At 36.0% G+C, this 25,540-nt stretch overlaps 1 protein-coding gene across 10 annotated transcripts in view; it reads left to right on the top strand.

The window, feature by feature from the left end:
• PHF21A (PHD finger protein 21A) overlaps positions 1-25,540 on the top strand; it is a 132,384-nt gene that overhangs the window by 29,869 nt on the left and 76,975 nt on the right. For 6 of the 10 annotated variants that reach the window (XM_071427410.1, XM_071427403.1, XM_071427401.1 and 3 more), the window contains 4 exons: positions 942-982; positions 4,746-4,881; positions 9,091-9,123; positions 11,224-11,310. In XM_071427410.1, coding sequence (XP_071283511.1) covers positions 4,828-4,881; positions 9,091-9,123; positions 11,224-11,310 — 174 coding nt within the window. In that variant the 5' untranslated portion in view covers positions 942-982; positions 4,746-4,827. The remainder of the gene's footprint in view (positions 1-941; positions 983-4,745; positions 4,882-9,090; positions 9,124-11,223; positions 11,311-25,540) is intronic. The other 4 variants (XM_071427405.1, XM_071427409.1, XM_071427404.1 and 1 more) reach the window with 1 other exon arrangement.

The following is a 25,540-nucleotide window of genomic DNA, read 5'->3' as shown; positions in this document are numbered from 1 at the left end:
GGCTGGGGCTTAAACTTCAGCTCTGTGATGACTTATGTGTGGATAGAAACATCTGCAAAGATCTTGTTAGCTGTGAAGTTAAAGCTTCAAATACGCTAATATTATAGTATTTTACTAGAAAATTGGGAGTATTTTGGAGCCTTTTTTTAGCATCAGGCAAAGTAATTGAGCAAATGAGTTATCATTTATATTCTAACTATCTTTTTAGAACTCTGACTCATGAGTTTTTTATGATTCATGTGGTGATTTCAGAGGTATTACCTTGCTGTGCTACAGAATGTTCTACCCATGACCCAGGCAGTGTAACAGGCAGTGCCTCTTCTTGGCCTCCACCTTTTGTGTCCCACCATATTGGCTTACTCTGCTGTTTGTTTCAGTCCCTAGCAGTACTCTGGGATTTGAGCTCTGGTGGCTGAGCTGACCTACCACCTGCTCTACCATCTTTGGGGGCTGGTGTTACCTCTAGCAGAGATGATGGGCAAATGTCATGGGTGGGTAACCTTGTTGTATTTAGCTGTGGCAACTAAGAAGGCTTATGATATAGATCTTAATAGATGTAATGGAGAGCAGGTCTCTCCACTATGGGAGGGGGACAGTGACCTTGCACAGAACTAGGAAGACTTGTACCTCTAGTTGCTTCTCCCCCTAGTGACAGTAATAGTTTGTATTTTAATCCAGATTGAAATTGTAGGTCTCCTTAGTTTTCCCTGCCACTTCGAACAGATTTTCTTTCAAAGTGGTGTTTTATAGTTAGCTTCAGCATTAAAAAAAAAAAATTACAACTCTCCTGAAGAAAAAACAACCAAAAACCCTTTTCTAAAGTCCCAACCCTTCCCTCTCCAACTTTTCAAATATTTGAATTTTTTTTTGTTTGTTTCAAACTCTAGTTAAAAATATTTGTAATTATCTTTTTTTGTGTTGTTGTTGTTTTTCTTTTGTAGGAGGGGGTAGAGAGCTGAAAGGGATAACTTACTCAAAACTGGTAAGTACTTCTTCCCAAGGCTAAAATGGCTTACCTTAGAATAGATGATATGAAGAGCTGGTATCCATTCCTGGAAACGTTTGAAGGTTACTGAAACTGAAATTCTATCTATTCTTATATTCAGGAATTAAGTCTTAGAAAGTAAATGTTGCTGATGGAAGCCCCAGTCTTATAAATAAAATCTCTGTAAGGCTGAGATTTGGGCCTAAGGGTCTGTAAATATAATGGACAGTTAAATTCATCTACTCAAAAATAATTTTTTTTTTTTCTGTGTAATGTGAAAACCAAATTTATTTGAAGGGATTTTTAGCCCAGAAAGACTTCTCTCTAAAATTCTGAGTTATTCAGAGTCCTTCCATACACACAGAAGGCATTCATGGCTTTGTGTGTGTCCTACCTTTGTTTATATAAATATATATGCCTTGTCAGTTGTGTGTCTAGTGTAGCTTCCAAAATAGTCATGGTTGAAATAGTATTGTGATATTTTAAAGGTTCCCATGTAGATTGTATTTTATTGAGATAACAGAACTGTGAATCACTTATGTGATTATTGTAGAGTTTAAGGTTTCATTCAGTCTTTGAATATTTAAATAGTCTATATGCAGTGCATTGGGGCACTTACCTCAGTATGAAATTTTAAGTCTTGAAGCAACCACTTAAGAAATAAGCGATTATTGGTAATAAATGAATGCAAGCAAGAAATTGAAACGAGGATTTCTGCATCCAATAGTTGAAATCCATCCAAAAATGCCTCATTTACCTCTTGCTCAGTGTTCTTCCTGGTTGAGACTTGGAAAAAGTATGTCTGGATGTACAGGAGATGCATGTACTCCTGAATCCTGTGCCTTCCTTTTCGAAATCACCAGTTCTGTTATTGAGTAAGGCATTTGCTTGTTTTCCTTTAAAAATAATGAGATTAAGAATTTTTTCAGGTGAAGACATTAATGCAATTTCAGTCATCTACAAGCTTTTTATTTGAAATAATTCCACTACCATAAGAGTAAATTGGAAAATGCATCATATTCTATGATTAATTCAGAGATGGTTTTACACCTCTTTGAATGTGGTATTATAGATAGTTTATAATGCTACTGAACTTAATTTTTTCGATCTTCCCTTTAAGTTCAGTCTAAAAGAAGAAAAGTTCAAAAATACTGAAAGTTTTTGCACTACAAAATGTATAGCCACTTATGTAGTTTTTTACCTCCTCTCAAAGGAAGTGTGAGCAATATTTAACCAGAAGCCCTGATAGATATTTATAGACATTATTCTATGTAAATCGTAAAAACGCAGTTTAGTTTTTTTTGGATGTAAGGAATGTTTGGGGTTTTTTTGGTTTTTATTTTTCGTTCTTTTTTGTTTTTTTAACTGTATTGTATGTACACTGGTTGTGTAAAAGGTACTTTGGGGGAATTCTAGACAGGGATAACAGAATACTTATTCCTGCTTGGGAAGGGAAGCTACAAGTGTGTGTTCTAGAAAGGAACAATTGTATATATTTCATATTCAGAATTTGGCAACTTGACCAAACTTAAATAAAATATATTTTTTCATGTTTATACCCCTATAAACATAGTTAGGCTGAGCAGCTACCTTTTTTTCTGCAAGGCAGTGTCACTTTTTCCTTGAACCTCTTAAAAATTAATTTTGAAAAATCTTGCTAGCTGTTCAAGGCATAGATGCAATTAGCTTGGATTAGTTTTTATGAACCATCAATACTGCAATTTCTATCTGTCAAATTAAGTTGCGCATTAATAGAAGTTGCTCAATCTTTATATGTTCTTTTACAGAAATACCATGTCATATTTGCTGTGAACATATTTTGGACCTTACAGTTACATATATTTAAGTGATGGATATTTTTTACATTCTTTTGGATCTCTTTTACATTCAGTTGAGATAACTGTTTTGCTGTTCTGCACTCAAGTTTGAAGTTAGCATGTAGCTACAGAGCAATGCAAACTATTCATCATGTGTGCCTTCTGATTTTTTGAAGAGACACTGAGAAAAAAACTGGCCATATCTGCCTGTCTTTACCCTGAAACTGAATTTCCAAGGGTCAAAAAGACTTTTACCCTCTGCAGTGGGTTCCAGTTTTCATTAACCAGTCTCCCATGTGGTATTCTGAAGCATGGATTCTTTTGAAACTGCAGTGGTGGGGACTCAAAGCATGCTATAATTGTTCTTGTCAGTGAGTGGAAGTAATAATCCTTGATTCTGTTTTCTCATTACTGTTTGTGGTAATAGGACAGGGAACTATATGTAATTTCCATGTATCCCTTGATACAGATTACAATTTTATAGAGACTAGTGCTGCAAAGGCAGCTGTTTTCACTCATCTGTGTCATATGTGGGAGAGGCCCTTGCAGAAGGTCATTTCATGTGTTGGCTAGAAAGTTTGCTCAGGCTTTTGTTATTTAAATAAGTAACTTTAGGCTAACAGCAGACAACTCTGACAAAGAGTTTAAATGTAATGCTTTTTAACTCCTCTTTATAGTCTACTCTTTTTGTAACATGTTTTTGTTTGAAAAGATAAATGATAAATAAACAAAACAAAACACTCACCTTCAACCTGTCTTTTTTTCCAGGAGTTCACAAATATGTCCACTACTTCAGTTTACTGTAGTGAGACAGCATTAAAATAAAATTCTTTAACTTAGGGAATTGCTCTCTTTTTACAGCCTGCATGTCTAATCAAAGCTGTCAGGATCCTTTTGAAAACATTGTAGTCTCATTAGGAAGGCCTCTGAATTGGCAACACCACCTGTGCAATGAATGTGAGCAATTTTCAAATAATAAAAAAAAGGAACTATTTTAACACTGCAGCAATTCCTTAATTGTGGTGTCTGGATGGAAAAGTCACTGGTAAAATTGCTATATAATGTTTTCCAGTGACTTGCATGTGTTTGCATTTATAGATGTTTTTATACAGGTTCCACTATGATTTGACCATATGGGAATCTTAATCCTGTTTCAGATGCTGATACTTTTAACATATTTCTGAAAAAAGACGTTCTCTTGTCAAGCATTCAGGGCTTTTAGAAGTATGTTTGATAATGCTTTTCTGTATCAGAGATTGGGGGGATTAATTTGTTTGTAGTACAAGTGAAGATGCTAAACTTTATACTTATGATCTACAAGTAGATTTCCAAGATTAAAAGGATTATAAAATTAATCTTTTTGAAATGTCTTGTGCTGCTTAGTATCACTCTTCTGTTGCTTCAGAACAGATTCCAACTGAAATTACTAACTTGGCACAAACTTTAGGCAGTGAGTTATTAATATATTAATGTTGTTCTGTTAACATGCACACTGTCCCATCTAAGAACAGCTCTATAGTATCACGAAAGTGTGTTCATGCAGTACATTAATGTTTAACTATTTATTGTTGTTGTAGAATTCTATTCTCCAGAATAAGTTTTCATCTACATAGATTTTTAATACATTCTCGGTAGTTAAATTTGCTAATTTAATATGTCACTGCAATATGATATTGGTAGGAAATAGCTGCCTGCAAACTAAGATAAGGGATAAGTATGTCAACTTCGGGATATGTGGGAAGTAACAAAATTGGCTAAATGACTCCAAGGCAGGCATTTTGTAGAGCCTGCAGATTTCTTGTGTTCAAAATACTGACTGTATTTAGGCTAGAAAGCTGCATTTGAATATAGTTCTCTATTGAATTCCTGTTGTGTTATAATCTTCTTTTTCAAATGGACTCTTCTCCTTCACTAACCAAAACAAAACCTTTATTTTTCTATAGGACTGGTGTTAAAGAGGAAACCAGAAACTAAAGGCACTGGAATCAGCAAAGACACTTCTAGAGAAAGTGGAGAAGGTAGAGAATGGAGCTGCAGACTCTACAGGAGGCTCTGAAAGTGGAAATTCAGGTTCACCAGGTAGTTTATGTACTTTCTTGCTTTAAAGCAATAGCAGCATTAGTACTTCTGACAGTATTACTACTAATGGGAGCATTAAGCAATAGCACTACAACTATAGTAATAATTGTTTTATAAGCTTGAAACTACTTCAGAATTTTATACTCTGCAATTTGACCTGACCACCTGTTGTTTTTTAGCACATGTGAAAAATCTACATATCAAACTGTGGGTGGTGATTTTTTTTTTTTTAGTATTTTGTAGCAGTAATAGAAACATTCTGAAAACAGTGTTCAGCTGCCTCTGTCTGGAAGGTTTTTCTGATGTTCTGAAGCCAGCTTCAGTATTCAGTTGGCAATGGAGGAATATGGTGGAGGAACTTGGAAGTGAAAGGTATATAGTGCTGCATAGTTTAATCTGGTGCTTCTCTTATGGAATGTCTTCTACTTCAGTACCTTCTAAACTATATTTTTGATAACCAAAATGTTGTAGTGCTTGGGCTTTGTAAATTTTTACATGTTGGGTCTTCTTACTTTAACGTGTTCAATACTATATGGCAGTAGGATTGCAGTTTGCCATTGTTTTACAATGCCAATGAGGAATTACTACAAGTAATGATACTAAAACCTAATGTAGTAAATATAGGAGGACATATGCATATTAATTCTTGGAAGAAAATTGTTACAGCCATAGACACAGACTAGCTGCAAACTTGAAATGTTAAATTTAACAATGAGACCTTTTCTAAACATAGTTCTCCAAGTATATCTGATGCTCTTCAGATATCTGAAACTCACAACTGTTACACAGTGGATAAAAGAAGTATATGATAAGTAACATTGATCAGTATAGTCCATCATATGAAATTTGGAAAATGTTTCAAAATTGCTTGGTGACTTGTCTAAAATGTGATCTGGATGTCTTGTCCAGTACTTGAAGCAATGCTGCACATATTGCAAGGACTTGAATGGGTGAAATGGTAAAATCAAGCTATGTCTGCTTTAACAAAATACAATTTACAGTCAGGGAGCAAAATCTGAGAAAGCTAAGGGTGGATTTCCAGAACTATGGATGAGTATTTTGCTCTCCTCAGTAACTCCAAGGCCTTTGTAGTTGAAACTTCAAGGACATTTTGTTGTGGAGGTATGGAAGTTCAAAAATTACCCATGACATTTTGCTGCAGACATAGGAATGTTTAAGGCCAGTAAGTAATTTTTTCAAGTATTAACTACTGTAAAGCAATCAAAATGTTAATAATTATGCTTGTGTTTGTATGATACTACTCCTTGTGTGCATCTTCATTCCCCTTTATGCCCAAGTGAACCAAAAATTTTAAGACTGTGAATTTTGAATAACCTTTAGTATCTGTTCATAATGATACTGATGAACAGAGATGAAGACTGAGAAATGTCCAAAGAGACCTTTAATAAGTAGCTTAAAGTTGGTGGGGTTTTTGACTTTCTTTGCTTTAACTTTTCCCAATTGCCATTAAAAGTGAGCTTTGCACAAAAATCAGGTTTAATTAGATTTGGTTTTAGTTTGTGAAACTAGAAAAGCCATGATATCAGAAGGTTGTCTTTTTTTAATTCAAGATGCTGTATATTTCTATAATTAAGGCTAAGAAAAAGTCTATATGTTTACAGTGGAAAATAACGCAACAAAATGTTGGATGCTTCAGTAAAGGTTTTGTGAACTATGCTTGCATGGTTATTGCTTGTCAGCATGCACACTGATAAACATTAAACTGGTTTTGTCACTAAAAAAATATCTTCAAGCGAAATGCTTGAACTTTCTCATATAGCTCTGAATTTTGTAACCTAAAGAGATATAATATGCTCCTACTTTTCATTCAGGATTTATGAAGAATTGTCTCTTGTCATCTTTTACTTCTCTAATATTTCTTTTTCTGAGGACTTTATAACAAAGCTTGCCAACACTCACACAGCCATGGTTTGCTGTCCTGTTGGAAGTGGTGGACAGGTGTCTGTGATGAGCATAAGGAATTCAGCTCAGCTCTGTAGCCAAACTCTCCTAACTTCCTGATGCAGCATGTTGCCTGTGACTGCTCACATGGCTGTACAAGTGATGCTCAGTAGGATGTGGTTTTGTTTGTAGAATAGCTCCTTGGGTTTTTCCTCTTTTGTTTCACTTGCAGAACTCTATGTGAAGCTTTCATAATGCTGCTTTGGCAAAGTATATCTAAAACTACCAGTAAGAACCCCAAAAAGGTGTTTAATTGTTCAGAAAAAGCTACTTTTTTGTCTGCTTTCTATGATCAGAGAATCCACCATGAATGACACCTGACCAGATCATATCTATATTAGTGTACAACTTGAATATTCTAATGTCTTCCATGTCAAAGCTATATTGCTTGTCCTGAGAAGAGATGCATCTAAGTAATTCATTCTGCTGCTGTGTTGACTTAATTAAGATAAATTTGAAGCATTCTACTCTTCCTAGTTTTGATCACAAGAGGGGTTAAAGGACTTATATTTAGGTATTCTTACAGAAAGGTTGAGTTTCATGGATGATTCCTCAAGCTGATGTGTAGAAGGAACCATAAGCATCCTTGCCCTTTTCTTATTTCATGGCAGAAAGATTAGTGACTTTTAAAATACCTTAAATTTAGCTTATGTTTAAGAGGAATTTTTTTTTTCCTTAGAATTGCCTGACGTAGTACTGTGTGATCCAAAAATTTAGCAATATTTTATGAAGAGTTTACAGTACTGACTATATTGTCTTATGACTGCATCTGCAGGAGCATTTTATATAAAAACTAACAGATTTGTTGCTTGTCAAGCTCCAATGTGGCAGGAAGCACCGAGGAAAAATAAGCTAAGTCTGTTCCTGTGATGCTGATGGCAGTATGACGAAACAATAGCATTCAGTGTAGATAAATGCCAAGTGATGCACTTTGGAAAAACAGGCCCAGTTTTACATCTGCAATAGCAGGCTGTGAATTGGCTGTTGGCACCATGGAAGGAGTTTTTGCAGTACAGAGTACCTGAGTGTTGCACGTAGTTTTAAACTTTGTCTCCAGATGATAGAGACAAACTAGAGAATTATGGAAGAGTGCCAAGAGTGAACAAAGCAATGGAATGATTTGTGCATAAGGAGTTCTTCAATTTGAAGAGGTGAAGACTGGTGGGGGAATATGTGGTGTGGAAAAAATATAAGAAGGAGCTCCATAGAGAAGCAGCTATAGAATCATACAGTGTCTTAAGTTGGAAGGAATCTGTAAGGATCATCAAGTCCAGGTTCCAACTCCTCTTGACTCAGGTCAGCTCTGGTTTTCTGTAATCGTATTAGTCCTTCATGCTTGCATTGTAAGGAAACAGATTCAAAAGAAAAAGGAGGTCATCCTTTTACATAAGAATCCTGTAATTTAATTTATGGTCAAAGAATCTAGAATGGTTTCCTGGTTCAAAAAGTAATTAAAGCAGAACAGTGAAAGAAATGTGTGTTAGTAGCTACTAAACCTAAGACATAATCTTTGAAAACATTAGAGAAATAAATGTCTACAAATTTACTTAAAAATATGTTAGGAGTGTTTGGTTTACATTGTGTCTTCATTCTGGGCTCTGGTTTTCTTTGGTAACTTTTTCCTTGCTTAGCAATAGGCAGCATTCTCCTGCAGCTGCCTGAAGGAAGAGAGAGAGGAAGAATAGTGAATGGTAACAATCTGTCTGTTTTCCTTTGGATGTGGAGGGCATCTCTTCTACAATGATCTCAATCTCCTCTGAGGGAGAAAAGTGGCAAAGATGCTTCTGAACATGAGTCTTCCATCTGGTACCAGCCAAGTTAACACACAGGAAGAGCTTTAGTACTTGAAATATTCTGCCCTTGAATATACAAACAGCTTTTGTGCCTGCAGCAGTTATCTGTGGTTTGTGTTTCTTGTGACTGCAAGCAAAGAAGCCAGCAGTTCTAGAGGAGACACAGCTATTAGATTATCTTACCCAGCTGGCTTAAATTGTCTTTAAAAAGCATCACTTGTTTAAGAGCTGTTTAGGAGGAGCAAAAGTGATGGCTTAATACAGTACTTTTACTGTATTAATAAGAATGGGTTTGGAAATGTTATAATACTGGACTCTAGGCTTTGCTATTGAAACTCTGTAAACAAAATATTTTGCTTTTACAAAGGTTCTTAAAAAATACTGAATTTTAAATTGTTCAAAATATTTGTAAGGAAAATCTTCATTGTATTGTTGCATTTTTTTTTCTTTCTAGAAATTGGTTGCCCAAATGAAGCAAGATCCACAGGTAACTAATTATTTTTATATTGGATCATTTCCATTAAAATTCAGGAAATAACAGTGCATGAAACTTGATGATTTTAGATATTTCTAGATTATCTTCTTCCTTGCTAACACAGTGTTTAGAAGAAAATTTATTTTTAAGTTTTTGAACAATGGCTGTTGGATTGTTTAAAACAAAACCAAAATTCTTGCTATTATGGAGCTTTTTACCTTATACACATTCTTAATAGTTTAAATCAAGTGACTTTTCTGGGCTATGGTGCAGTTCAGATGAGCAGTAAGTTTCTGATTCTATTGGAAGCTGCTCTCTATAAAAGCTGCCATTATTTGTAATAACTTTTTTCATTTTTGGAGTATCAGAAGGTACACAGTACAAGAAGAGAGAGGATATTCTGTCCAAGAAATTTTGTCCAAACAATATAGCTTAAGGTTGTGTTCAGATTGCCTGTCTTGGGTGTCTTACCAGCCCTGTAGTGTCCATAGAACAGACACTTGGTCTTGGGAAGTTTCAGAGCTTCTGAAGCTGGATAACTGGACTCCCTGCATAGACAGCAGAAGTCATCCCTTTCTCAAAGACTGCGTAAGGTCCCTGGGTTTTCTTGTACAGCAGTTAAACACTCCTGGATGCTGGATGGGGAGTGCTCTGGAGCTCTCAAACCAGTCTGAAATGCTGAGTAGAGGGATAAAGGCCGCTCACTTGAGGCTTGCAGTTAAGACCTCCCATCCCCATACAATATAGTAAATGTCCTGTAATTTTCTGAATGTACATTTTTTTCCAAGCTCACTGAAGTGAGAAGACAGCTTTTAATAGCACTCAGGTAGTTAAACCTCTGGCAGGGAGAGTTAAGCAAGGTGTATTGGAAAATCTGGTTTTTTGAATGTTGTTATTCTGATGGGATTTGGGTAAGATCTGCTCAAATTCACTGGTCCGGTCTGCTAACAATTAGTCTGCAGAGCAGTTTGCTTTCAGTTCATACTTGCTGAGAGTGAAGTCATGCTGCAAGAAGCCATGCAGAGTTCCTAGAGTCAGGAAAAGTAAATGTGGTCCCTGTTTCCAATGTTCTTAATGCATTTTTTATCCCAGATTATTAAGTAGAATCTAGAACTAGGGAGGATGACTGGTCAATATCTGGTTTTGCTGGAATCAGAGACTATCTGTGAGCTAAGATCAAAATACATTTCAAAATTGGAGGAATATAAAAATAGGGGATATGCATGAGGTTCCTGTGATGATGTTAGTCTTGTGTTTTAATGTTTCTGCCTAGCAGACTAAACCTGCATAATCTAGTATGAAAACTATACAACATAATTGAGAACAAAAAAAGTGAGAATGTACAAAAATTAAGGAAAACCTGATTCCCTGTCACATTTCTGCAGAGCTTCACAGGTTTTCAACTAAGGACAGACGTTTCTTTAATTTTTTATTTCAGTAGAAAAGAAAAAGTCCTGGTAAAAATTGTTTTCTGTCTGCATCTTTCTAGTGTTGCTTATGGCTTTAAAATCTGAAACTTCGAAAAGTGCTAGTGTAAGCAAAATGCTAATATGAATGATGTGTCCAGACAAATGTAATTCTCTTTAGCACAGTCTAAGGCATAAGCATACATGGTAATAAGGACTTAAGTATGTTTGCCTTCAATTGATATATGTGTCAATTCAGATTTAGTACATATGTTTATATTCTACATAGTTAAGTGTGAATGTCTTTGCATAAGTGGCATAGGTGAGAATGTTTTAGATAACATATCATAGAGTACTGTTGTATACAGTATGATACTGTTGTATTACATATTAACAAACATTTATTGTTTAATTTGTAAACTTGATGAAATGTATGAATGTGCTTTATAATGTGATAAGCACTAATGGATGTTTTCATGAAATCTTCTCTCAAACCGGGCTATCTCTCTGAGTGCTAGAAAGGTCCTCTGATTATTGTTGCACTCAGCGATTTAAATAAGGCTTTGTTGAGCCGTTTGAATTTTATTGGCTGTACATCCAGAGGTGCTGTATTTGTAGTACACTATGCAAGAAGAAAACAAACAAACAAAAAAACCCACCTTCCTACTACTACTCTTTGTTAACAAATGGAATATCTTTCTCACAGATATTTTTTCTTTCTAATCAGAACGCTGATTTGAAGAAACAACTTCATGAACTTCAAGCCAAAATCACAGCTCTGAGTGAGAAACAGGTAGGGAAACAGAGATGTATTTTTAACACTGTGTTCTAGAGATGTCTCTTTTCCCAGCTTCCAAGAGAGCTGCTAAATCTTAAAGTGCAAAAATAAGCGTGGGCAACCAGACATTTTTGATTTTTATTTGATTTCTCAACAAAGGATAGAATGGGTTATTGTGAGTCTGTCAAACAAGAAACTAGTTTAATCAGTGGAAGTTACAGCAATTTTTCTTATGTTGAAACTAACATTTTATATTAAGGGAGATGGAAAAATGGATTAATTTTGTCATTTTTTTTATTATTATCTTGAAACTTCTAAACTTGACCATTCTGGTTTAGGCAAATCTTTAGATTTTGACTTAGTAAGTCCACACTGTGTATATGGGTGAGTATGCTGGAATTTTTCTTAATGTCAAGACCAGCTAAATGTATGTCAGTTATGGGTACTTAATAGACAATTTGAAAATTAATTGGATGCTTTTACCATGATAAATTATACCACAATTGTCTTATGCTTGCCATTTGGTAGAATTCTGTTTGACAGCTCTAAAGTATGAGTAATAATTACAACTGAATGCTTAACAGAAAGATTGTTGAACTTGAACATGGGCCTTGTGACTAACAAGAAGAAAAAGACGTAATATTGAGATATCTACAGAATTTGTTCTCACTTTTTTTTTTAAAACATGAAAGAGCAACACATGCACAAAGCCCTCATACATCACATCATCCCATTCCAAGTAAACTGACTTAAGCAGTCCCTTAATTATGTTGCTTAATATGTCAATAATGGAACCAAATTAGATCAATAGATTAGACCTTTGAAGAGAGAAAAATGTTAGAGCATTGGTAAAATGCATGAGTGTCACAACTAGATACCTCCACTTGTCTGCTACTAGCTGCATGTGTTCTGTTTTGAGTATTACTATCCCTACAAAAATAGCCAGACAGTGATTTACATTTATCTAGAAATTTTGTTTACTGAAAAAAATATAGTATGTTTTAATAGAGGAACAGTGAATCTAGGACGAAACATGTAAGGATAATAAGGAAAATGATTTTTTAATGAGAATAGTAGTTCAACAAAAACTGACGTTTTGCTGATGTGATAGCATGTCTCTCTTGAAGATGATTTGTTCTCTAAAACCAGCATGAGCCTCTGCATGTGGCTATGTCTCACAGCAAGCTGTTTCAGGATTCTCTGGTAAGCTCTGGATGCCCGTGGTAGTTTCAAAATGAGCTTGTCTTGATGCCATGAAGCAAGCTGTATTAACTACCAGTTCATGTAATGAGCACGGACAGGCAGGGAGACACTGAGTGGAATGTGAGAAAGCATCCTACCATAACTTTTAAACTTGTATTTATAACTCTGTCAAGTTAAGCTGCAGAATGGTCTATACTAACATGTGTTTTAAATTACCCATCACTAGAAATGGAGCTATATTTTTTCTATTTAACTCAAAGTGCTAAAGTACACTTGTTCATGGGGTTACCATGGGTTAAGTTTCCAAAAGACGTTGAAAAATAAGTTTGAGTTTTCTTCTACCACACAGTGAATACAGTCTGTATGAAGTCACAGTAGTTTCCTTCTTTGTATTTTTGTGGGTTTGATTATCAGAACAACAGTGAACTTCTCCATGATTGTTGAAATTTATATATTTTGTTATTTCTACTACTGGACTGCAGAGCTGCCAGTGTTCCAGATGATAATGTTGTTAAAGTAGTATGCCTGCTTAAATGCAATGGTCATGGTAAATATAAATTCTGGGAAAAGAATCAGAACTTCCCTGTGCAGAGAAGTGCTCACTCCCTCTTTATTTGCAGGAATCTGTTGTATAGAAATCTGTGGCTTAGCAATGCAGCACCTTAGAGACTGCAACAAAGCCATTCTTCTGTTTTCACTTTCACTTCTTTTCAGGAAAAATCATTATTATCAATTGCTTTATGGGTAGAATATTAATCAGCAATTTAATTTTCACACAGCATGGAGAAATATGCAGTTTTGCACAGTAAATATAATGGTTTACATTGTGCAGTGCTTGTGTTAAGAAGGAGTGCAACATGTGTAATCTGTACTCTTGTTTAGAGCCAAGTAGTCAATGAGTAAACTCTGAGGGCCCAACTCCACTGTGGACAGTTAAAGCATGCATAATGGTCACTGTTCAATAAGCTTTTAATGAAGTTTGAGAAACTGAAGTTCCAGCCTGTGTGGTGTCCCTACCTGGACACATGGAGCTGCGATGCTGGTGTTAGAGAGGCAGAATAATGAAATATTTTTGGCTTGTGGAATGTTATGTCACCCTAATGCACACTTTTTCTTTGCTCTCTTATTTAATGAAGTTGGATGAAGACTTGTGCAAGAACCAAGTCAGCGGTAGGTTTAGCTAAAAGCTTTTAGTTGCTTTAGGACTTCCCTCTGTTTGTGAAGCATTGTGGGAATAGTGCCGACACTTGCTGCCAGTCGCCGCAGTGATTCACAGTGGCTTAGGTGTCTTGCTGAGAATTAATAACGACAGTTCTGTTCAGAAGTTTGTGAAATTGAGGAGATCCGGCAAATTACAAAAAGAAAGCAAGTAGGCTGTGCAGTGTGTAGGCTTAAAGCTGAAAAAAATTCCAAGCTGATGCAGGGTTGAACTGTTACAGCATAAGGTATGTCATATATTCATATGTTTTTTGAAAATGTCAGAGGTGAAAATAATGGCTTTGATTTGTTATACCTGAGAGACAATGGAGCAATGTATGCTGAGTGTGTTAACACCTGAAAGGAAAACTGCAAAAAGAGAAAAATCTTACTTGAAGATAGCTTGCATTTAAAGGGCTGTGAGCTTCAATCCTTCAGACTAGTAGATTTCCCTCTGCTAGTCTCTTTGTATTATTTTCACAGAGTTGTAAACTATGCTTACTTTTCTAATCTGTGGGCAATAAGTGAAATTCAGTTTAATAGTCTTGCTCCTCAGCTATAAATGGGAGAGCTGCAGTCTGGAAACTCTGAATGCATTGGTTTCGTAAATGGTTTCCTCTTTCTTTCTCTGACCCCCTTCTTCAGTAAACAGAAGTCAAGAGTAAGTTTTTTCAGAGCAGTTGTAATTGCCAAATCTAAGGTTGGGTTGTAAATGTGAATTAATTCTGTTGTTTTGGAGCACCATTTTTTTCTATGTTTTCACATCTTTGGAAGAAATTCGTGATCAAAGTCAACCATTTTCCTTTACTTTTTATTCTACAATAGTATCTTCTCTTGGCATTCTGATTTGTAGAATTTTACTCACAATTACTTCACACTACTCAGCTTTTGTCTGGGTGAAATACACTTTTTGCAATATAAAAACTTAAAGAATGTATTTTTAAAAATTTTCTGTGAGGAAGTTTTTAGTGTATACTTCTTTTTTGTTTGTTTTGGGGAGATGGGGTGGAAATTGTTACCAGTGACACTGTTGAAAGGCTGAGGTAGAGCAGAGCTAGCATAAAGGAGGAAGGGATGTAATCTTGAAGTAGTACCTTTTCTTCAGCCTCATTTCCTCCACAGTTAATCTAAAAATAAAGAATATGCACTTACAGATATATCATGACTGAGTATGTATCATAATAGTACTTAATTTTGAAGACAAGGAAGAGGTCATGTGGGCAGTAAAAAGATGTAGGCTTTTTTAGCAAAATTGTGTCAGATATAGAGGAATTTCTAAATGTGTCCTTATCATAATCTCCTGGAAAAGTTAGAACAATATTCTGTCTTAAATGTGAAAGAAAGCTTACAAAAAGGGTCTTTTGACTCTGTGATGAAAGGGTGATGGTGGTAAGCACATACAAAAGAAATCACATGTCTCTTTCGCTTATATTTGAGAATAAAATGCAAATGTCTCTTCCTGCAGTTGCAGTGAAATTCATTGACTCTCTAAGCAAAATGTTGTGGAAACTAGACTTGTATTCCAATGTATTTCCTCTTGATGTTGAAATAATAAAGTGAATCCCTTTGTTATTTTGATTTCTGTATATATGCAAGAAAAAGTAATCAAAAATAGTTATCAGCATATATATGGAGATACTTACTTGTGGTTTTATTTTTTCACAGGGGAAAAACTTTAACATACTTTATTGTGAAGAGCAGTTGAAACTGTGGAATATAATTTAAAAAAATGCATACCATAAAAGCAAGTTTAATATTATGAATAGGCAAATCTAGGGAATTTTCCCTGTATTTAAAGCTTACAGCAAATTGAGATGGATGAGTTTATTTTAAGTCCTGTATGTTCAGGGTAAGACTCCTTTTAACCTCGCCACAAAATAGCAAGTAATGAGAAAGGGTATTTGGGATTGATATAAAAAATGACAGAGTAATTTAACCATGGTTTTGTATAGTTGAATAAATGTAAACATGTGGTTTAGATTGACAAAGGAAGCTTGTTATTTAACTTTCCAAAAACTGTCAGGAATAGCTTTTAAGCATTACTGTTGCTATATTTATTACAGGTACCATAACTTAGTAATGAAAAGATTGGTAGTGTGCATAAATTCATCCTATGAGACTGTTCTTCTTGAACAGGTGTCAATCATAGTAAAGGAGAATTTTTATGGAGGCTTTTTGAGCACATTATCAGAAAATTGTTCCCGAAACATGTTCCATCATGTTCTGTAAAGAGAAGCAGCAGTGTTTGGTGAGAGGAATGTAAGCTCAAGAAAGCTAGAGAGCAGGAGGGAAACTGGGTACAGTTAACAGGTAGGAAAGAGCACTTCATCCTTGTGCATAACAAGGGAGGCAGGCTATGCCTGTGTCTTGTGGATATACCAGATGAACACCATCACAACTTAGGACTAAAAACCTCAAAATTAATTTAAAAAGTCACTACTTCTGCCAGTTTTGTCTGGAGTTTCTGATACTTCCTTTTTCCACAATTGAGCGAGGGCATATTTAAATGGCAGCTATTCTGTCAGTAATGGATCAAGTCTGCAAATACGCCATATGAGCATTTAATTACTAATAGCTTGAGGCAGGTGATGCCTAATTTCAGTTCCAGTTGTTTATCTGGAACTGTACATATAACTGTACTAAACACTGATCTTTTTTAAGTAAATGGCATGAATGATAAAGATATACTAATTTGCATGTAACTAAAAGAATGCATTTATGCCAACTGTTTATAAAGCAGTTGTAAAATACATGAAGAAAACCTGTTTGTATAATCCTTCTTAGATTGTTTGAAGTAGTCAGTCATTTTTTCCTGTCAGAAAAATACTGGTCTATCTGGACATAAGGAGAAATAAGTTAACTGCCTCAGTGAATTGTCAGATCCTTTTGAACCCACTGATAGGTGTGAACAGCACCTGTTTAGAAGTGAATATTCAAAAAATCTGCATAAGCTTACTATTTTAATCTTTGGTATTTATTTAATTTGCATCCAAATATTGTGTGAAAATGCGAATATAATGACTTCTCATTAAGTTATCATCTTCCATATTCTCAAGATATACTGGCTGAAGCAAATTTTGGGCGTTGCACAGATGATTGCAGATAGGCAGAGTGGATGCATCTCTCCCTGCTGCCTCTTTTGCCCCAAATTCTCTTGCAAAACTGATGTTATAATAATTTGTATATGACTGAAATATTGCTAAGCTGTCTCAGACCTTTTATAAAGCTTAAATGATGATTAAACCCATACTGGCATGTAAACTTTGATTTCCCATTCTTCTCTTAATGCAGCTTCACCTAGACTTCTCATCCTTGGTTTGTGAACTTAATGTTTGCATATCTAATATACAATTAACACTGGAATAACTCCATTTAGGAAATGTAAGTGACCGTTTCCTGATGTCATTTAAAAAAAGAAAAACTCTCCACACATCCCCCCTGCTACTCTTCCCTCAGCACTGACTTTCTGGCTCAACTTCTAATTTTTGAGTTCATGCTGTATTTAAGCCAGATTTGGAGGCAGCTGGAGAACTTTTTTAATTGAACCTAGTTGGATATATCTTTCATCTTCATATAAGCCAGGGCATAACTCCAAAATAGCCTGCTCTGCTTGAAAATCAACATTGTAGATAGAAAATGGGCAATTAAACTACAGTATTTCCTTGAAAATCCCCTACTGATGGAGAGAGTTGGTTATTAGATGCTCCTGCGTGTTTTGACTTGCCGGATAACCTCACACATCAGTAGTTATTTCAAGGCCTACTATTCCCTTTTCCCTTTTATACTTGAAGGGAAGACAAGCGAAGCATTAGATGATGATGACTGGGATTTAGGCTGTTTTGTATAGCACCCTTAAATGCCTCTTAGTTGGATGCTGGGAAAAGGGATTAAATCTACTAATGAATTTTTATAAGTTAAAACAGATTAAAGTAGTTCATTCTGCTCTGTTCTGCATGCCTTGGTGGAACAACCTCACAGCCACAGAAACAGTATTTTGATTTATTGCGAGTTAGAAAAGGAATCAAATCCAGACATATGCTTTTCAGAGCCTTATGTATGGATCTTTAGTTGCTATTGGAATTGTTTGGTCCCCAGCTTTTCTGATGTGTGTTGAATTATGGAAGGGAGAAGAGAGAAAGACAGTGTGTCCTATGTTTAGAATACAGGCAAAAGCTTGTCTCTGCTCTTTGTTCTCTTCTGCCTGTACTGATTTGAAAAGAAGCCACTTCCTGAAATGTGGGTTTTTTGTGCTGTGAGTTACTGACTGTAGTATAGCCATGGCTAAAATACTTTTATTACCAAATATGATCGTATTGGTTGGTGCTACACCAAGAACCAGACTACTCAGGTAAACAGTGTTAGGTGGTGTTTTCCCCCATATGGGTCATGTGTAACACCCTCATAAGGTATTGAGGAACCACTCAGTTCAACTCCTGCTGTGTAGGTTCAAAAAGGACTGAAATGGATGTGATAATATTGCATTGCTTCTATAATGCTAGTTTGGAATTATTTTCTGTTAATTGTACTGGCTTTTACAGGTGGACTAAGGATCCTTTGTAGTGAACAAATAAAGAGGAAATGCACCTTTCTGGAAGTGATTTAGAGAGATGACATATTAGAGAAGCATGAATGGGCCAAATGAATGTACCCTTTATAAAAAGATTTTTTTTGGATTTCAGTTTTCTAACTAAATGATGACTGTCTTTATTACTCTCACTATGGATTTTTTTCCTCATTTTGTTGTGGAGACTGTGATAGTCTTGAAGGGCTTAAAGGGTGAACATCCCTAAAGAATTAAAAGGTAAGAATGCTCTTCACAGAGTTTCATGAAGTCTCTGTGCTTTCTTTTCTATATTGACACTGTTGGAGGCAGAGAATGCAGTCTTCATCCTTAGAAAATCTTGATGTTCACTGAAGTGATAATCTGGTTCAGATTACATTTTCTGTTTGTGGAATTAAGAGTGTTCTATTTTCTTCAAATATGGGCCAAGTCAATGTGAATTTACCTATTTCTAGTCATTATATAGAGTAACTTTTTTTCAGTATTCTATTCACTTCTAAGTTAACTTTTCAAATACCTGTTCTGACCTTCAGAAACTTCAGAAAGTGTATCATTTCTTTGGAGCAACTTTTCCCCTGCTGTTAGATTGCAAGTTAGCAGAGACATCTGACATAGTGTCAGGGAAGATAAGTGGTGGCCAGATGAAATGGAAGTTTTCTTGGTGTGGTTTTGTTTTTGTTTTAATTAGGTCCATTATTCTTTGAGTTTCTTTTTATCTCCTTCCTTGTCCTAAGTTTGTCAAAACTGATAGTGAAGTGCAAGGGGTCTTCTTCAGCTTTTCTCACTAATAGTAATGTAACAGGTTAATTAGGCTATGGTGACTGCAGAAATGAACTCCAGGTGTGGGGATCACTAGAATGGTGGAGACACCACCAGGAGGCAAATCAGACAAGGGAACTTAATTTTTACTGTTCTGTGTTGGCTTTGTGAAGGCAACTCTCACTCTACTGACTGTAAAAAACTACTGGGAAGATTAGGCTTCAGTTCATTACTTTTTTTCCCTACAGAGTTTATCTGATGTGTTCTATGAAAAAGAATTCTTGTTCTATTCTGTCTCTTTTTAATTTAAGTGACTTCTTACAGTAGACTTTTAAAAACTAGCAGGGAGAATGCCCTCAAGTTCCAATGAGCATATCTTCTTTGTCCTGTGAACTTACTCCAAAGTTAGGTGAGGAAAGTTAGAAACAGTTAAGAAGTTATAATTACTTTTTTTTCCCCCTGCCTTTTCTTTCTCAAGGTTTCCTCAGTAAAATGTTGGCAATGTGTCAATACTAAATGGCCATTAGTGTGTTAAAGAGTTGAACCCAGACTGCCCTGTGTAGCAAGGAGAAATGAGCTGGTTTATTCCTTACTCAATGAGAAAAACCTCAGTAACTGTTTGTACTGTTTGTAGAAGGCAGAACTTGTTTATCTTATTTTTCCTTTGAAAACAAAAAAAATTACTTTGGAACTATAATACGTGATGTGAATTTTTGAGATATATGCTTTAGAGCTGCCTGATGTTCTGCAGAACAGCGAGTGGCTACCCTTTTATTTTAGACTTCTGAAAATTTGAATACTTGGCAGTATTTAAGCCTGTGGAGTCTTGCTCCATATCCATTCACTCTCTTTATAAATTGCTTCATTTTCAGTCTAGTATGGCAGTTTTTCAGAGCAGCGGTTGGTTCTTTAGAGTTGTGGCCAGCCCAGAGTGCTGTGGAAGTGCGCGATTGTCAGCAGCTTTCTAGCATCAAAAGCTCCACACACACCTTTGGGCTAGTAATAAATGCTTCAGCAATCAACTTGGACAAAATTAGGTTCTTAGGTTCTCCAGCTCATTCTAAATTTTGTCGTGTATCTCAAGAAACAGACGTATCCCATTCTCCAAGTAAATAATTTGGGGAAAGCAGTTTACAGCTTCCCAGTACATTAAGCTCTTAACATTTGTCTGCTGGGCAATTTAAATTATGTGGCCTAAAGGTACTGTTCTCTGCTTGAAACTTAGTTTATTAATAACTTTGTATATTAATGTCCTTGAAATATTCACTTAGACATGGCTATCACAAAATAGATTTGGACTTAGAACTGACAAGAGACTCAGTAATTTCTCTCAAATTACTTTTAAATGCATTCAATTAGTTGCATAGCTGTGTTTCTAACAATTTCAAGGATCAAAAATGAAATTTCTGCAAAGGTTCTTATTTTTGAGCAAAATGCAATTTAGTTGAACAAGAAATGCAGATACTACAAATTCAGTTTTGATCTGTTAATGGAAAGATCTTTGGCAGAGGGCTTTTAGTTATGAAATATGGGAGTTATGGATTAGCAAATCAATTTACATTCTTGAATATTTTCTACAATATTTATTTAGAGCTATGTGCATCTCCTGCTAACAGAAGCATTGGGTCAGGCCCTCAGTGAGTGTCAATTCAGATTTTAAAATCTAATGAATCCTATGGCTAGAGTTCAGTAAGCACTGATATAATGCCATTCTTAATCTTCAGCTTTTCGTCTCTTCTTCTTAGACTAGCTATCTGAAGGTCTGAAGGCCTTTAAATCCCACTTACATGGAGAGTTATAGAGAGAAAACTTCAAGAACTGACACTTAAAATGCAAATGTCTGTGGGTGCTGCAAGAAGTCAAGCAGTCTCACCAATAGCAGACAAACAAAATGGTCTGTTGGGCAAACAAGCCAGCAGGATGGATCTGCAAACACGATTTTTTTGGTGGTCCCCAAAGTAGCTAGGAGTATTATTAGTCATAGAACCAGAGTACTCAGAAGAGAGGAAATAAATAGCCAAATATTTTTGGAAACAGCTCTACTACCTGGGTGTACCTTATTGATGCTCTACAATATGTCTTCCTGGATAAACCAGGTAAAAACACAGCTGATGGTTTTGTTGTGTCTTTGTAGTAAATCCCAAATGCATTGCATTTATCATTTGCTGTAGGAAGATGCATTATGGTAGTATAAAAATGTGTCAGGTTCTGTATCCCTAAACCTTCCTTTTTCTTTTGAGATTGCAGGTAATAATCAAAGTATTATGTAGGATGACCCTGCAGCAGTGGTATGGCACTATATGGGACATTAATATAGTGTACCTGTTTAAAGGTAAAATCACCTTGGACTGCATTGTGGCAGTGGTAAATTTAAGTCAATTTATGATATGCTGGGGTTAATATTTGAATAGCAAGAGTTAGTTCTGGTCCTCATGCTCAAGAACAAAGTTTCTAATTTGAAATTCTGTGTTTCTTTTGTTCTGCTTTTTAGTTTTGAATGAAAATGCCACTTTTAAACTAAATTCCTTTAGAACAAGAGTTATTATTTAATAAGCTTGCATATCCCCTACAATAGTCAGGTGTGCTTTCAAAGCACTGACACTACTGCACAGTACATATGAAGTAATCTAGGTAGGACTTTTTAGAAAGTAAACGGTAAATAAACAGGTTTTGCCCTTTCCTCTTTCTTTATCCTGCTTATCTCCTTTTATTGTATTAAGTGATTACTGTATTAAGTGATGTAAACACGTTATTCCAGCATTTCATAATGGGTTTACATCATTTGGTTTTAGTTATGTGGAACTAAACTTGATGTACTTCTGAGAATAATCTTTGTGGGTTCCAAGTTATTCAGAAGTTGGTTGAATGAAAATTGCTGATCATTTGAAGCTTTGCAGCGATAGAATCTTTGTCATCTTCATACTTCACTCAATTATCTTCAATGCCTGTTTTGCTAGCTTTTAAATTTCCCTATTCAGAAAAGTGTGTTTTAAACACCATGTGTATTATTGCATTTAGCAGATAGTTAGCTTCCCTGACCCACTTAACTTACACACATACAGTCATTTTGAGCCTTAGCTTTCAAAAATATTTTAGTGGGTCAGATGTCTCCAAAATTTTATTACATACTTTATTTGCCTTTAAAATATTAATGATCAGCTCTTGCAAAATGCTGATTAGGACTAGAAAATGCTGAGACAAAAAGTTCATCTTGGTGCTTATGGTCCTAGAGGTTTTTCTGTGTTTAGTTACATGTATGAACCCATATTAAATAGTCTTAAGATCTTTTTAGTTTAAGTCCCTTCCTTAAAAAGGCAAGGTTTGACTTATTGGTTACACAATGTCTCATACACTTCTGTATGAGAGGAGAAATTGGTTGTTGATTAAAAATCTACCCCACTTTGAGGCATGTGGCAGTAGTATTTTCTTGTTTGTTTGGGTATTTTCATTACAATTATACCCACAACTCATGGGATAGAGTCTCAGTGCTCTCTTGAACAGATTGAGATAGCCAGTAAATCTCAGAAAACAGATTCCTTGCCCCCTCCCTCCCCACCTAATATTTTGAAAATTAATTGTATAAATTTCTATGAAGTTACGTTTTCTGCTAACAGTGTCTAATACATTAGCCTCACATTCTAAGGCCATGCAGAAATGCTGGGTGCTGCAATAATCCTGGGCTCACTTGGTAAACTTTACACTAAGACTTGGTAGCATTACTGCTATGTCAGGCTGGAAGATGAACCAATTACCTTGGACCAGAACAGGGGCAGGAGTGTCTGAACTGAAAGTGAGGAAGGCAGGACTGCAGAGGCCCTTTTAGCAGCCAGATCTGAGGACAAAGTTTGCACTAAGCTTGGTGTCGCCACTGGGTCTTTTTTCTTATCAATGGGTTTGGGTATTGGGGTATGTAGGAAGGTTTTGTAAGAGATTGGCCTATTCTCCTCCTCTTTGACTGCCTTACTGGTGTTTGGTGGGCAACGTTTGTATCTCTGGCTGTAGCTTCCTCTCCATTATTGAAGAAGTCATGACGTAAGGTGCTGATTGATGCCAAAAGAGGAAGTTTTGCCTCTGGTGCTTGGGTTGGGATTGTAAGAGCAGTTACACCCAAATGCACTCTCAGCTCTTCAGAACAGTTGCCATTCTGTCTGCCTGTCTAGTTTCTGTTTGCTCCATGTTTCCCAGTGTCCATTTCAGTTTTCATACCTGCTTTTAAGGGAAGCTGCCTAATGGAGCCATGTGTTTACCTCATTCTACTTGGACTATTCCTGTTCACTGGAGATGAAGCCCTTTTTGCAGTCCACTTGCTATTTCTGGGAGTCAGCAAAGAGAAGAGACTTCAGAGAGAGGGAGGGATGCCTCACCTGAAAGGATGATGCAGCTTGTGCACATTCAGTTTGCACCATGTATGCTGTGGTGGTTTTACAACTGGAAGAGGACCCCAAAGGCCTCTGCTTTCAGTGTGCTGAGAAAGATGTGAAGATGATGGGTAGCAAAGGTAGTATCATAAGAAATAAAAATCACTTACTATAAGGCTTCAGTAATTGAATGTTTGTATTTAAACTGCTTTGGTAAAAAGTCTCATTAAGTTCTATAGAAAACAAAGTAATAAGAAAGTATCCCTAAATGTATCTTTTTTCCCACAGTGCATTCTTTTACCTTGCCTGCCCTAAAAATGCTGACTGTTTTGAAATGTTCTTTTTTTGTAGGGCTGAGTGCATTTCCATAAATCATGTAATTGATATATGGCATATAAGGTATAGAAAGAGTTATTCTCTGTCTGTTACCATTATGGAACATAAATGTTTCTTTACTAAGCTTTTACACTTTTTATTTTTGTAACAGGCCTTGGGTAACTCAGACTAGAGAAGTACCTGCTTTTTTAAATAAATACTTGACATACACAGAATATACCCCCCAAGCCTCCTTTTTAAAAATTGCTATTTTCTTTGTCTTTGTTTTGCTAATGGCTCTTGAAAGGCTGTAAGCAGGTTGCTGAGAAATATCTATTTAAGAACATCCTGTGGTTGGGCTGATGATAACACTTTGTCATTCTGTGGAATTACTGAAGCATTGTGCAGAAATTAGGAAAGTCAGATTGCACTTCTTTTTGTTGTCTTCCTCTGGAACCAGTGGTTCCAGTGCTGTGCTTCCAAGGCATCAAATTCACTGTATTTCAGAGACAAAACTGGGTTAGTATCCCATACCTTATAATTTTGTAGGTTGTGATTATATGGCCACTTTGATTATGTTTCAAATTGGACAGCTCCATGAAAGCTGTGACCTGTCCTCCGGCCTGGTCTAGCTGCTGATTTCTGCCCCTCTCTTGTGCAGGAACTAGTGCTCATGTTGCTGTGCAGTGACCGAGTCAAAAAGCTGTCTGGCTGAAGATGATCTCTGAGATGTGCCATTTTTTGAGCATGATCCATTTTGCTCACTTGGCTTGTGTGCAGCTGAATGAAGGCTTGTGTGCAGCTTTTGGCATAAGGGAAGTGGCAGAAAGGAAGGACTGAAACAAAGGGTGAAACAGTTTTCATTTGACACCTGTATTTATCTTGGACCAAACAGCTGTGTAACCACAGCTTTGAACCCAATCTGTAGCTTGGTAGTCTTCCTTTTCCAGGGATGCAGATCCAGTAAATGTACTTGCAGCTCCTAAATGGCAGAAAGGAAGGTAGGCTGTGTCTCTCTTGCTTCTCGCACTGGTATAGCTGGTCCACATAGTAGCCCTATGCATAAAGCAGGCACAACAATGGCAGTGCACTTAAATGACTGGAATTGAAGTATAGGGGATAGCGGTTGTTAGAGATGCACATGGAAAATTTCTGTTGAAGCTTTGCATTTTGTTTGTCACAATTGATACTATTTTCAGTATTACCTAACACTATAAGTATGAAGATGAAGCACAAAAAGAAATCTAAAGTAGTTCTTGAGTGTTCTTTGAAGAACTGAATTCCTTGAGTTGAGTATATGAAGAAGAGCTGAGAAGACTTTTTGGAAGCTGACAGCAGAGAGCAACCTGATTTCTTACAGCATTATGATTTTTGTTAAGCAAATTTCAAACTGAATTATTTGGAGAAAGAACTTTTAAATTCTGCTTGAGAGCTTATGTTGCAAATCCTGAGGGTTTATATAGATCATGTGTAGTAGGTCCAAGCAGGAAGTAATGAGGTATCTGAAACCTAATGCAGTCAAAGTCCTTGTTTATTGCTTAATCTCTGGCTTTGAATAAAACAATTTATGGGCAACAGGAAATCAGACCTAAATGGTGGTCCACTGTGGCTATCTTCACTCCTGCTGCCTAGTTATAAAAAAGGAGTAAGCTGGTAAATTCTGCCTAGAAGGATGTGAGCTTTCTTGTTAGTTCTTTTGTTTTCAGTGGTCCTACACAGCCATAGCTATACTGAGAATTTGTCCTGTACTTGGAGCTTGGTTAAAAATTGTTGGGTTGTTTTTTATGTGTGAATTGGAATAGAAACAAAAGTGTTTTTTTCCTTCTAAGTTCTTCAGCATTGATTCAGCTTA

The sequence above is a fragment of the Agelaius tricolor genome, unplaced genomic scaffold, assembly GCF_023055355.1.
Source record: "Agelaius tricolor isolate 1412-34295 unplaced genomic scaffold, bAgeTri1.0.p SCAF_5, whole genome shotgun sequence".
In the NCBI taxonomy this organism is placed as follows: domain Eukaryota; kingdom Metazoa; phylum Chordata; class Aves; order Passeriformes; family Icteridae; genus Agelaius; species Agelaius tricolor.
This window is presented reverse-complemented; position numbering and strand designations above follow the sequence as displayed.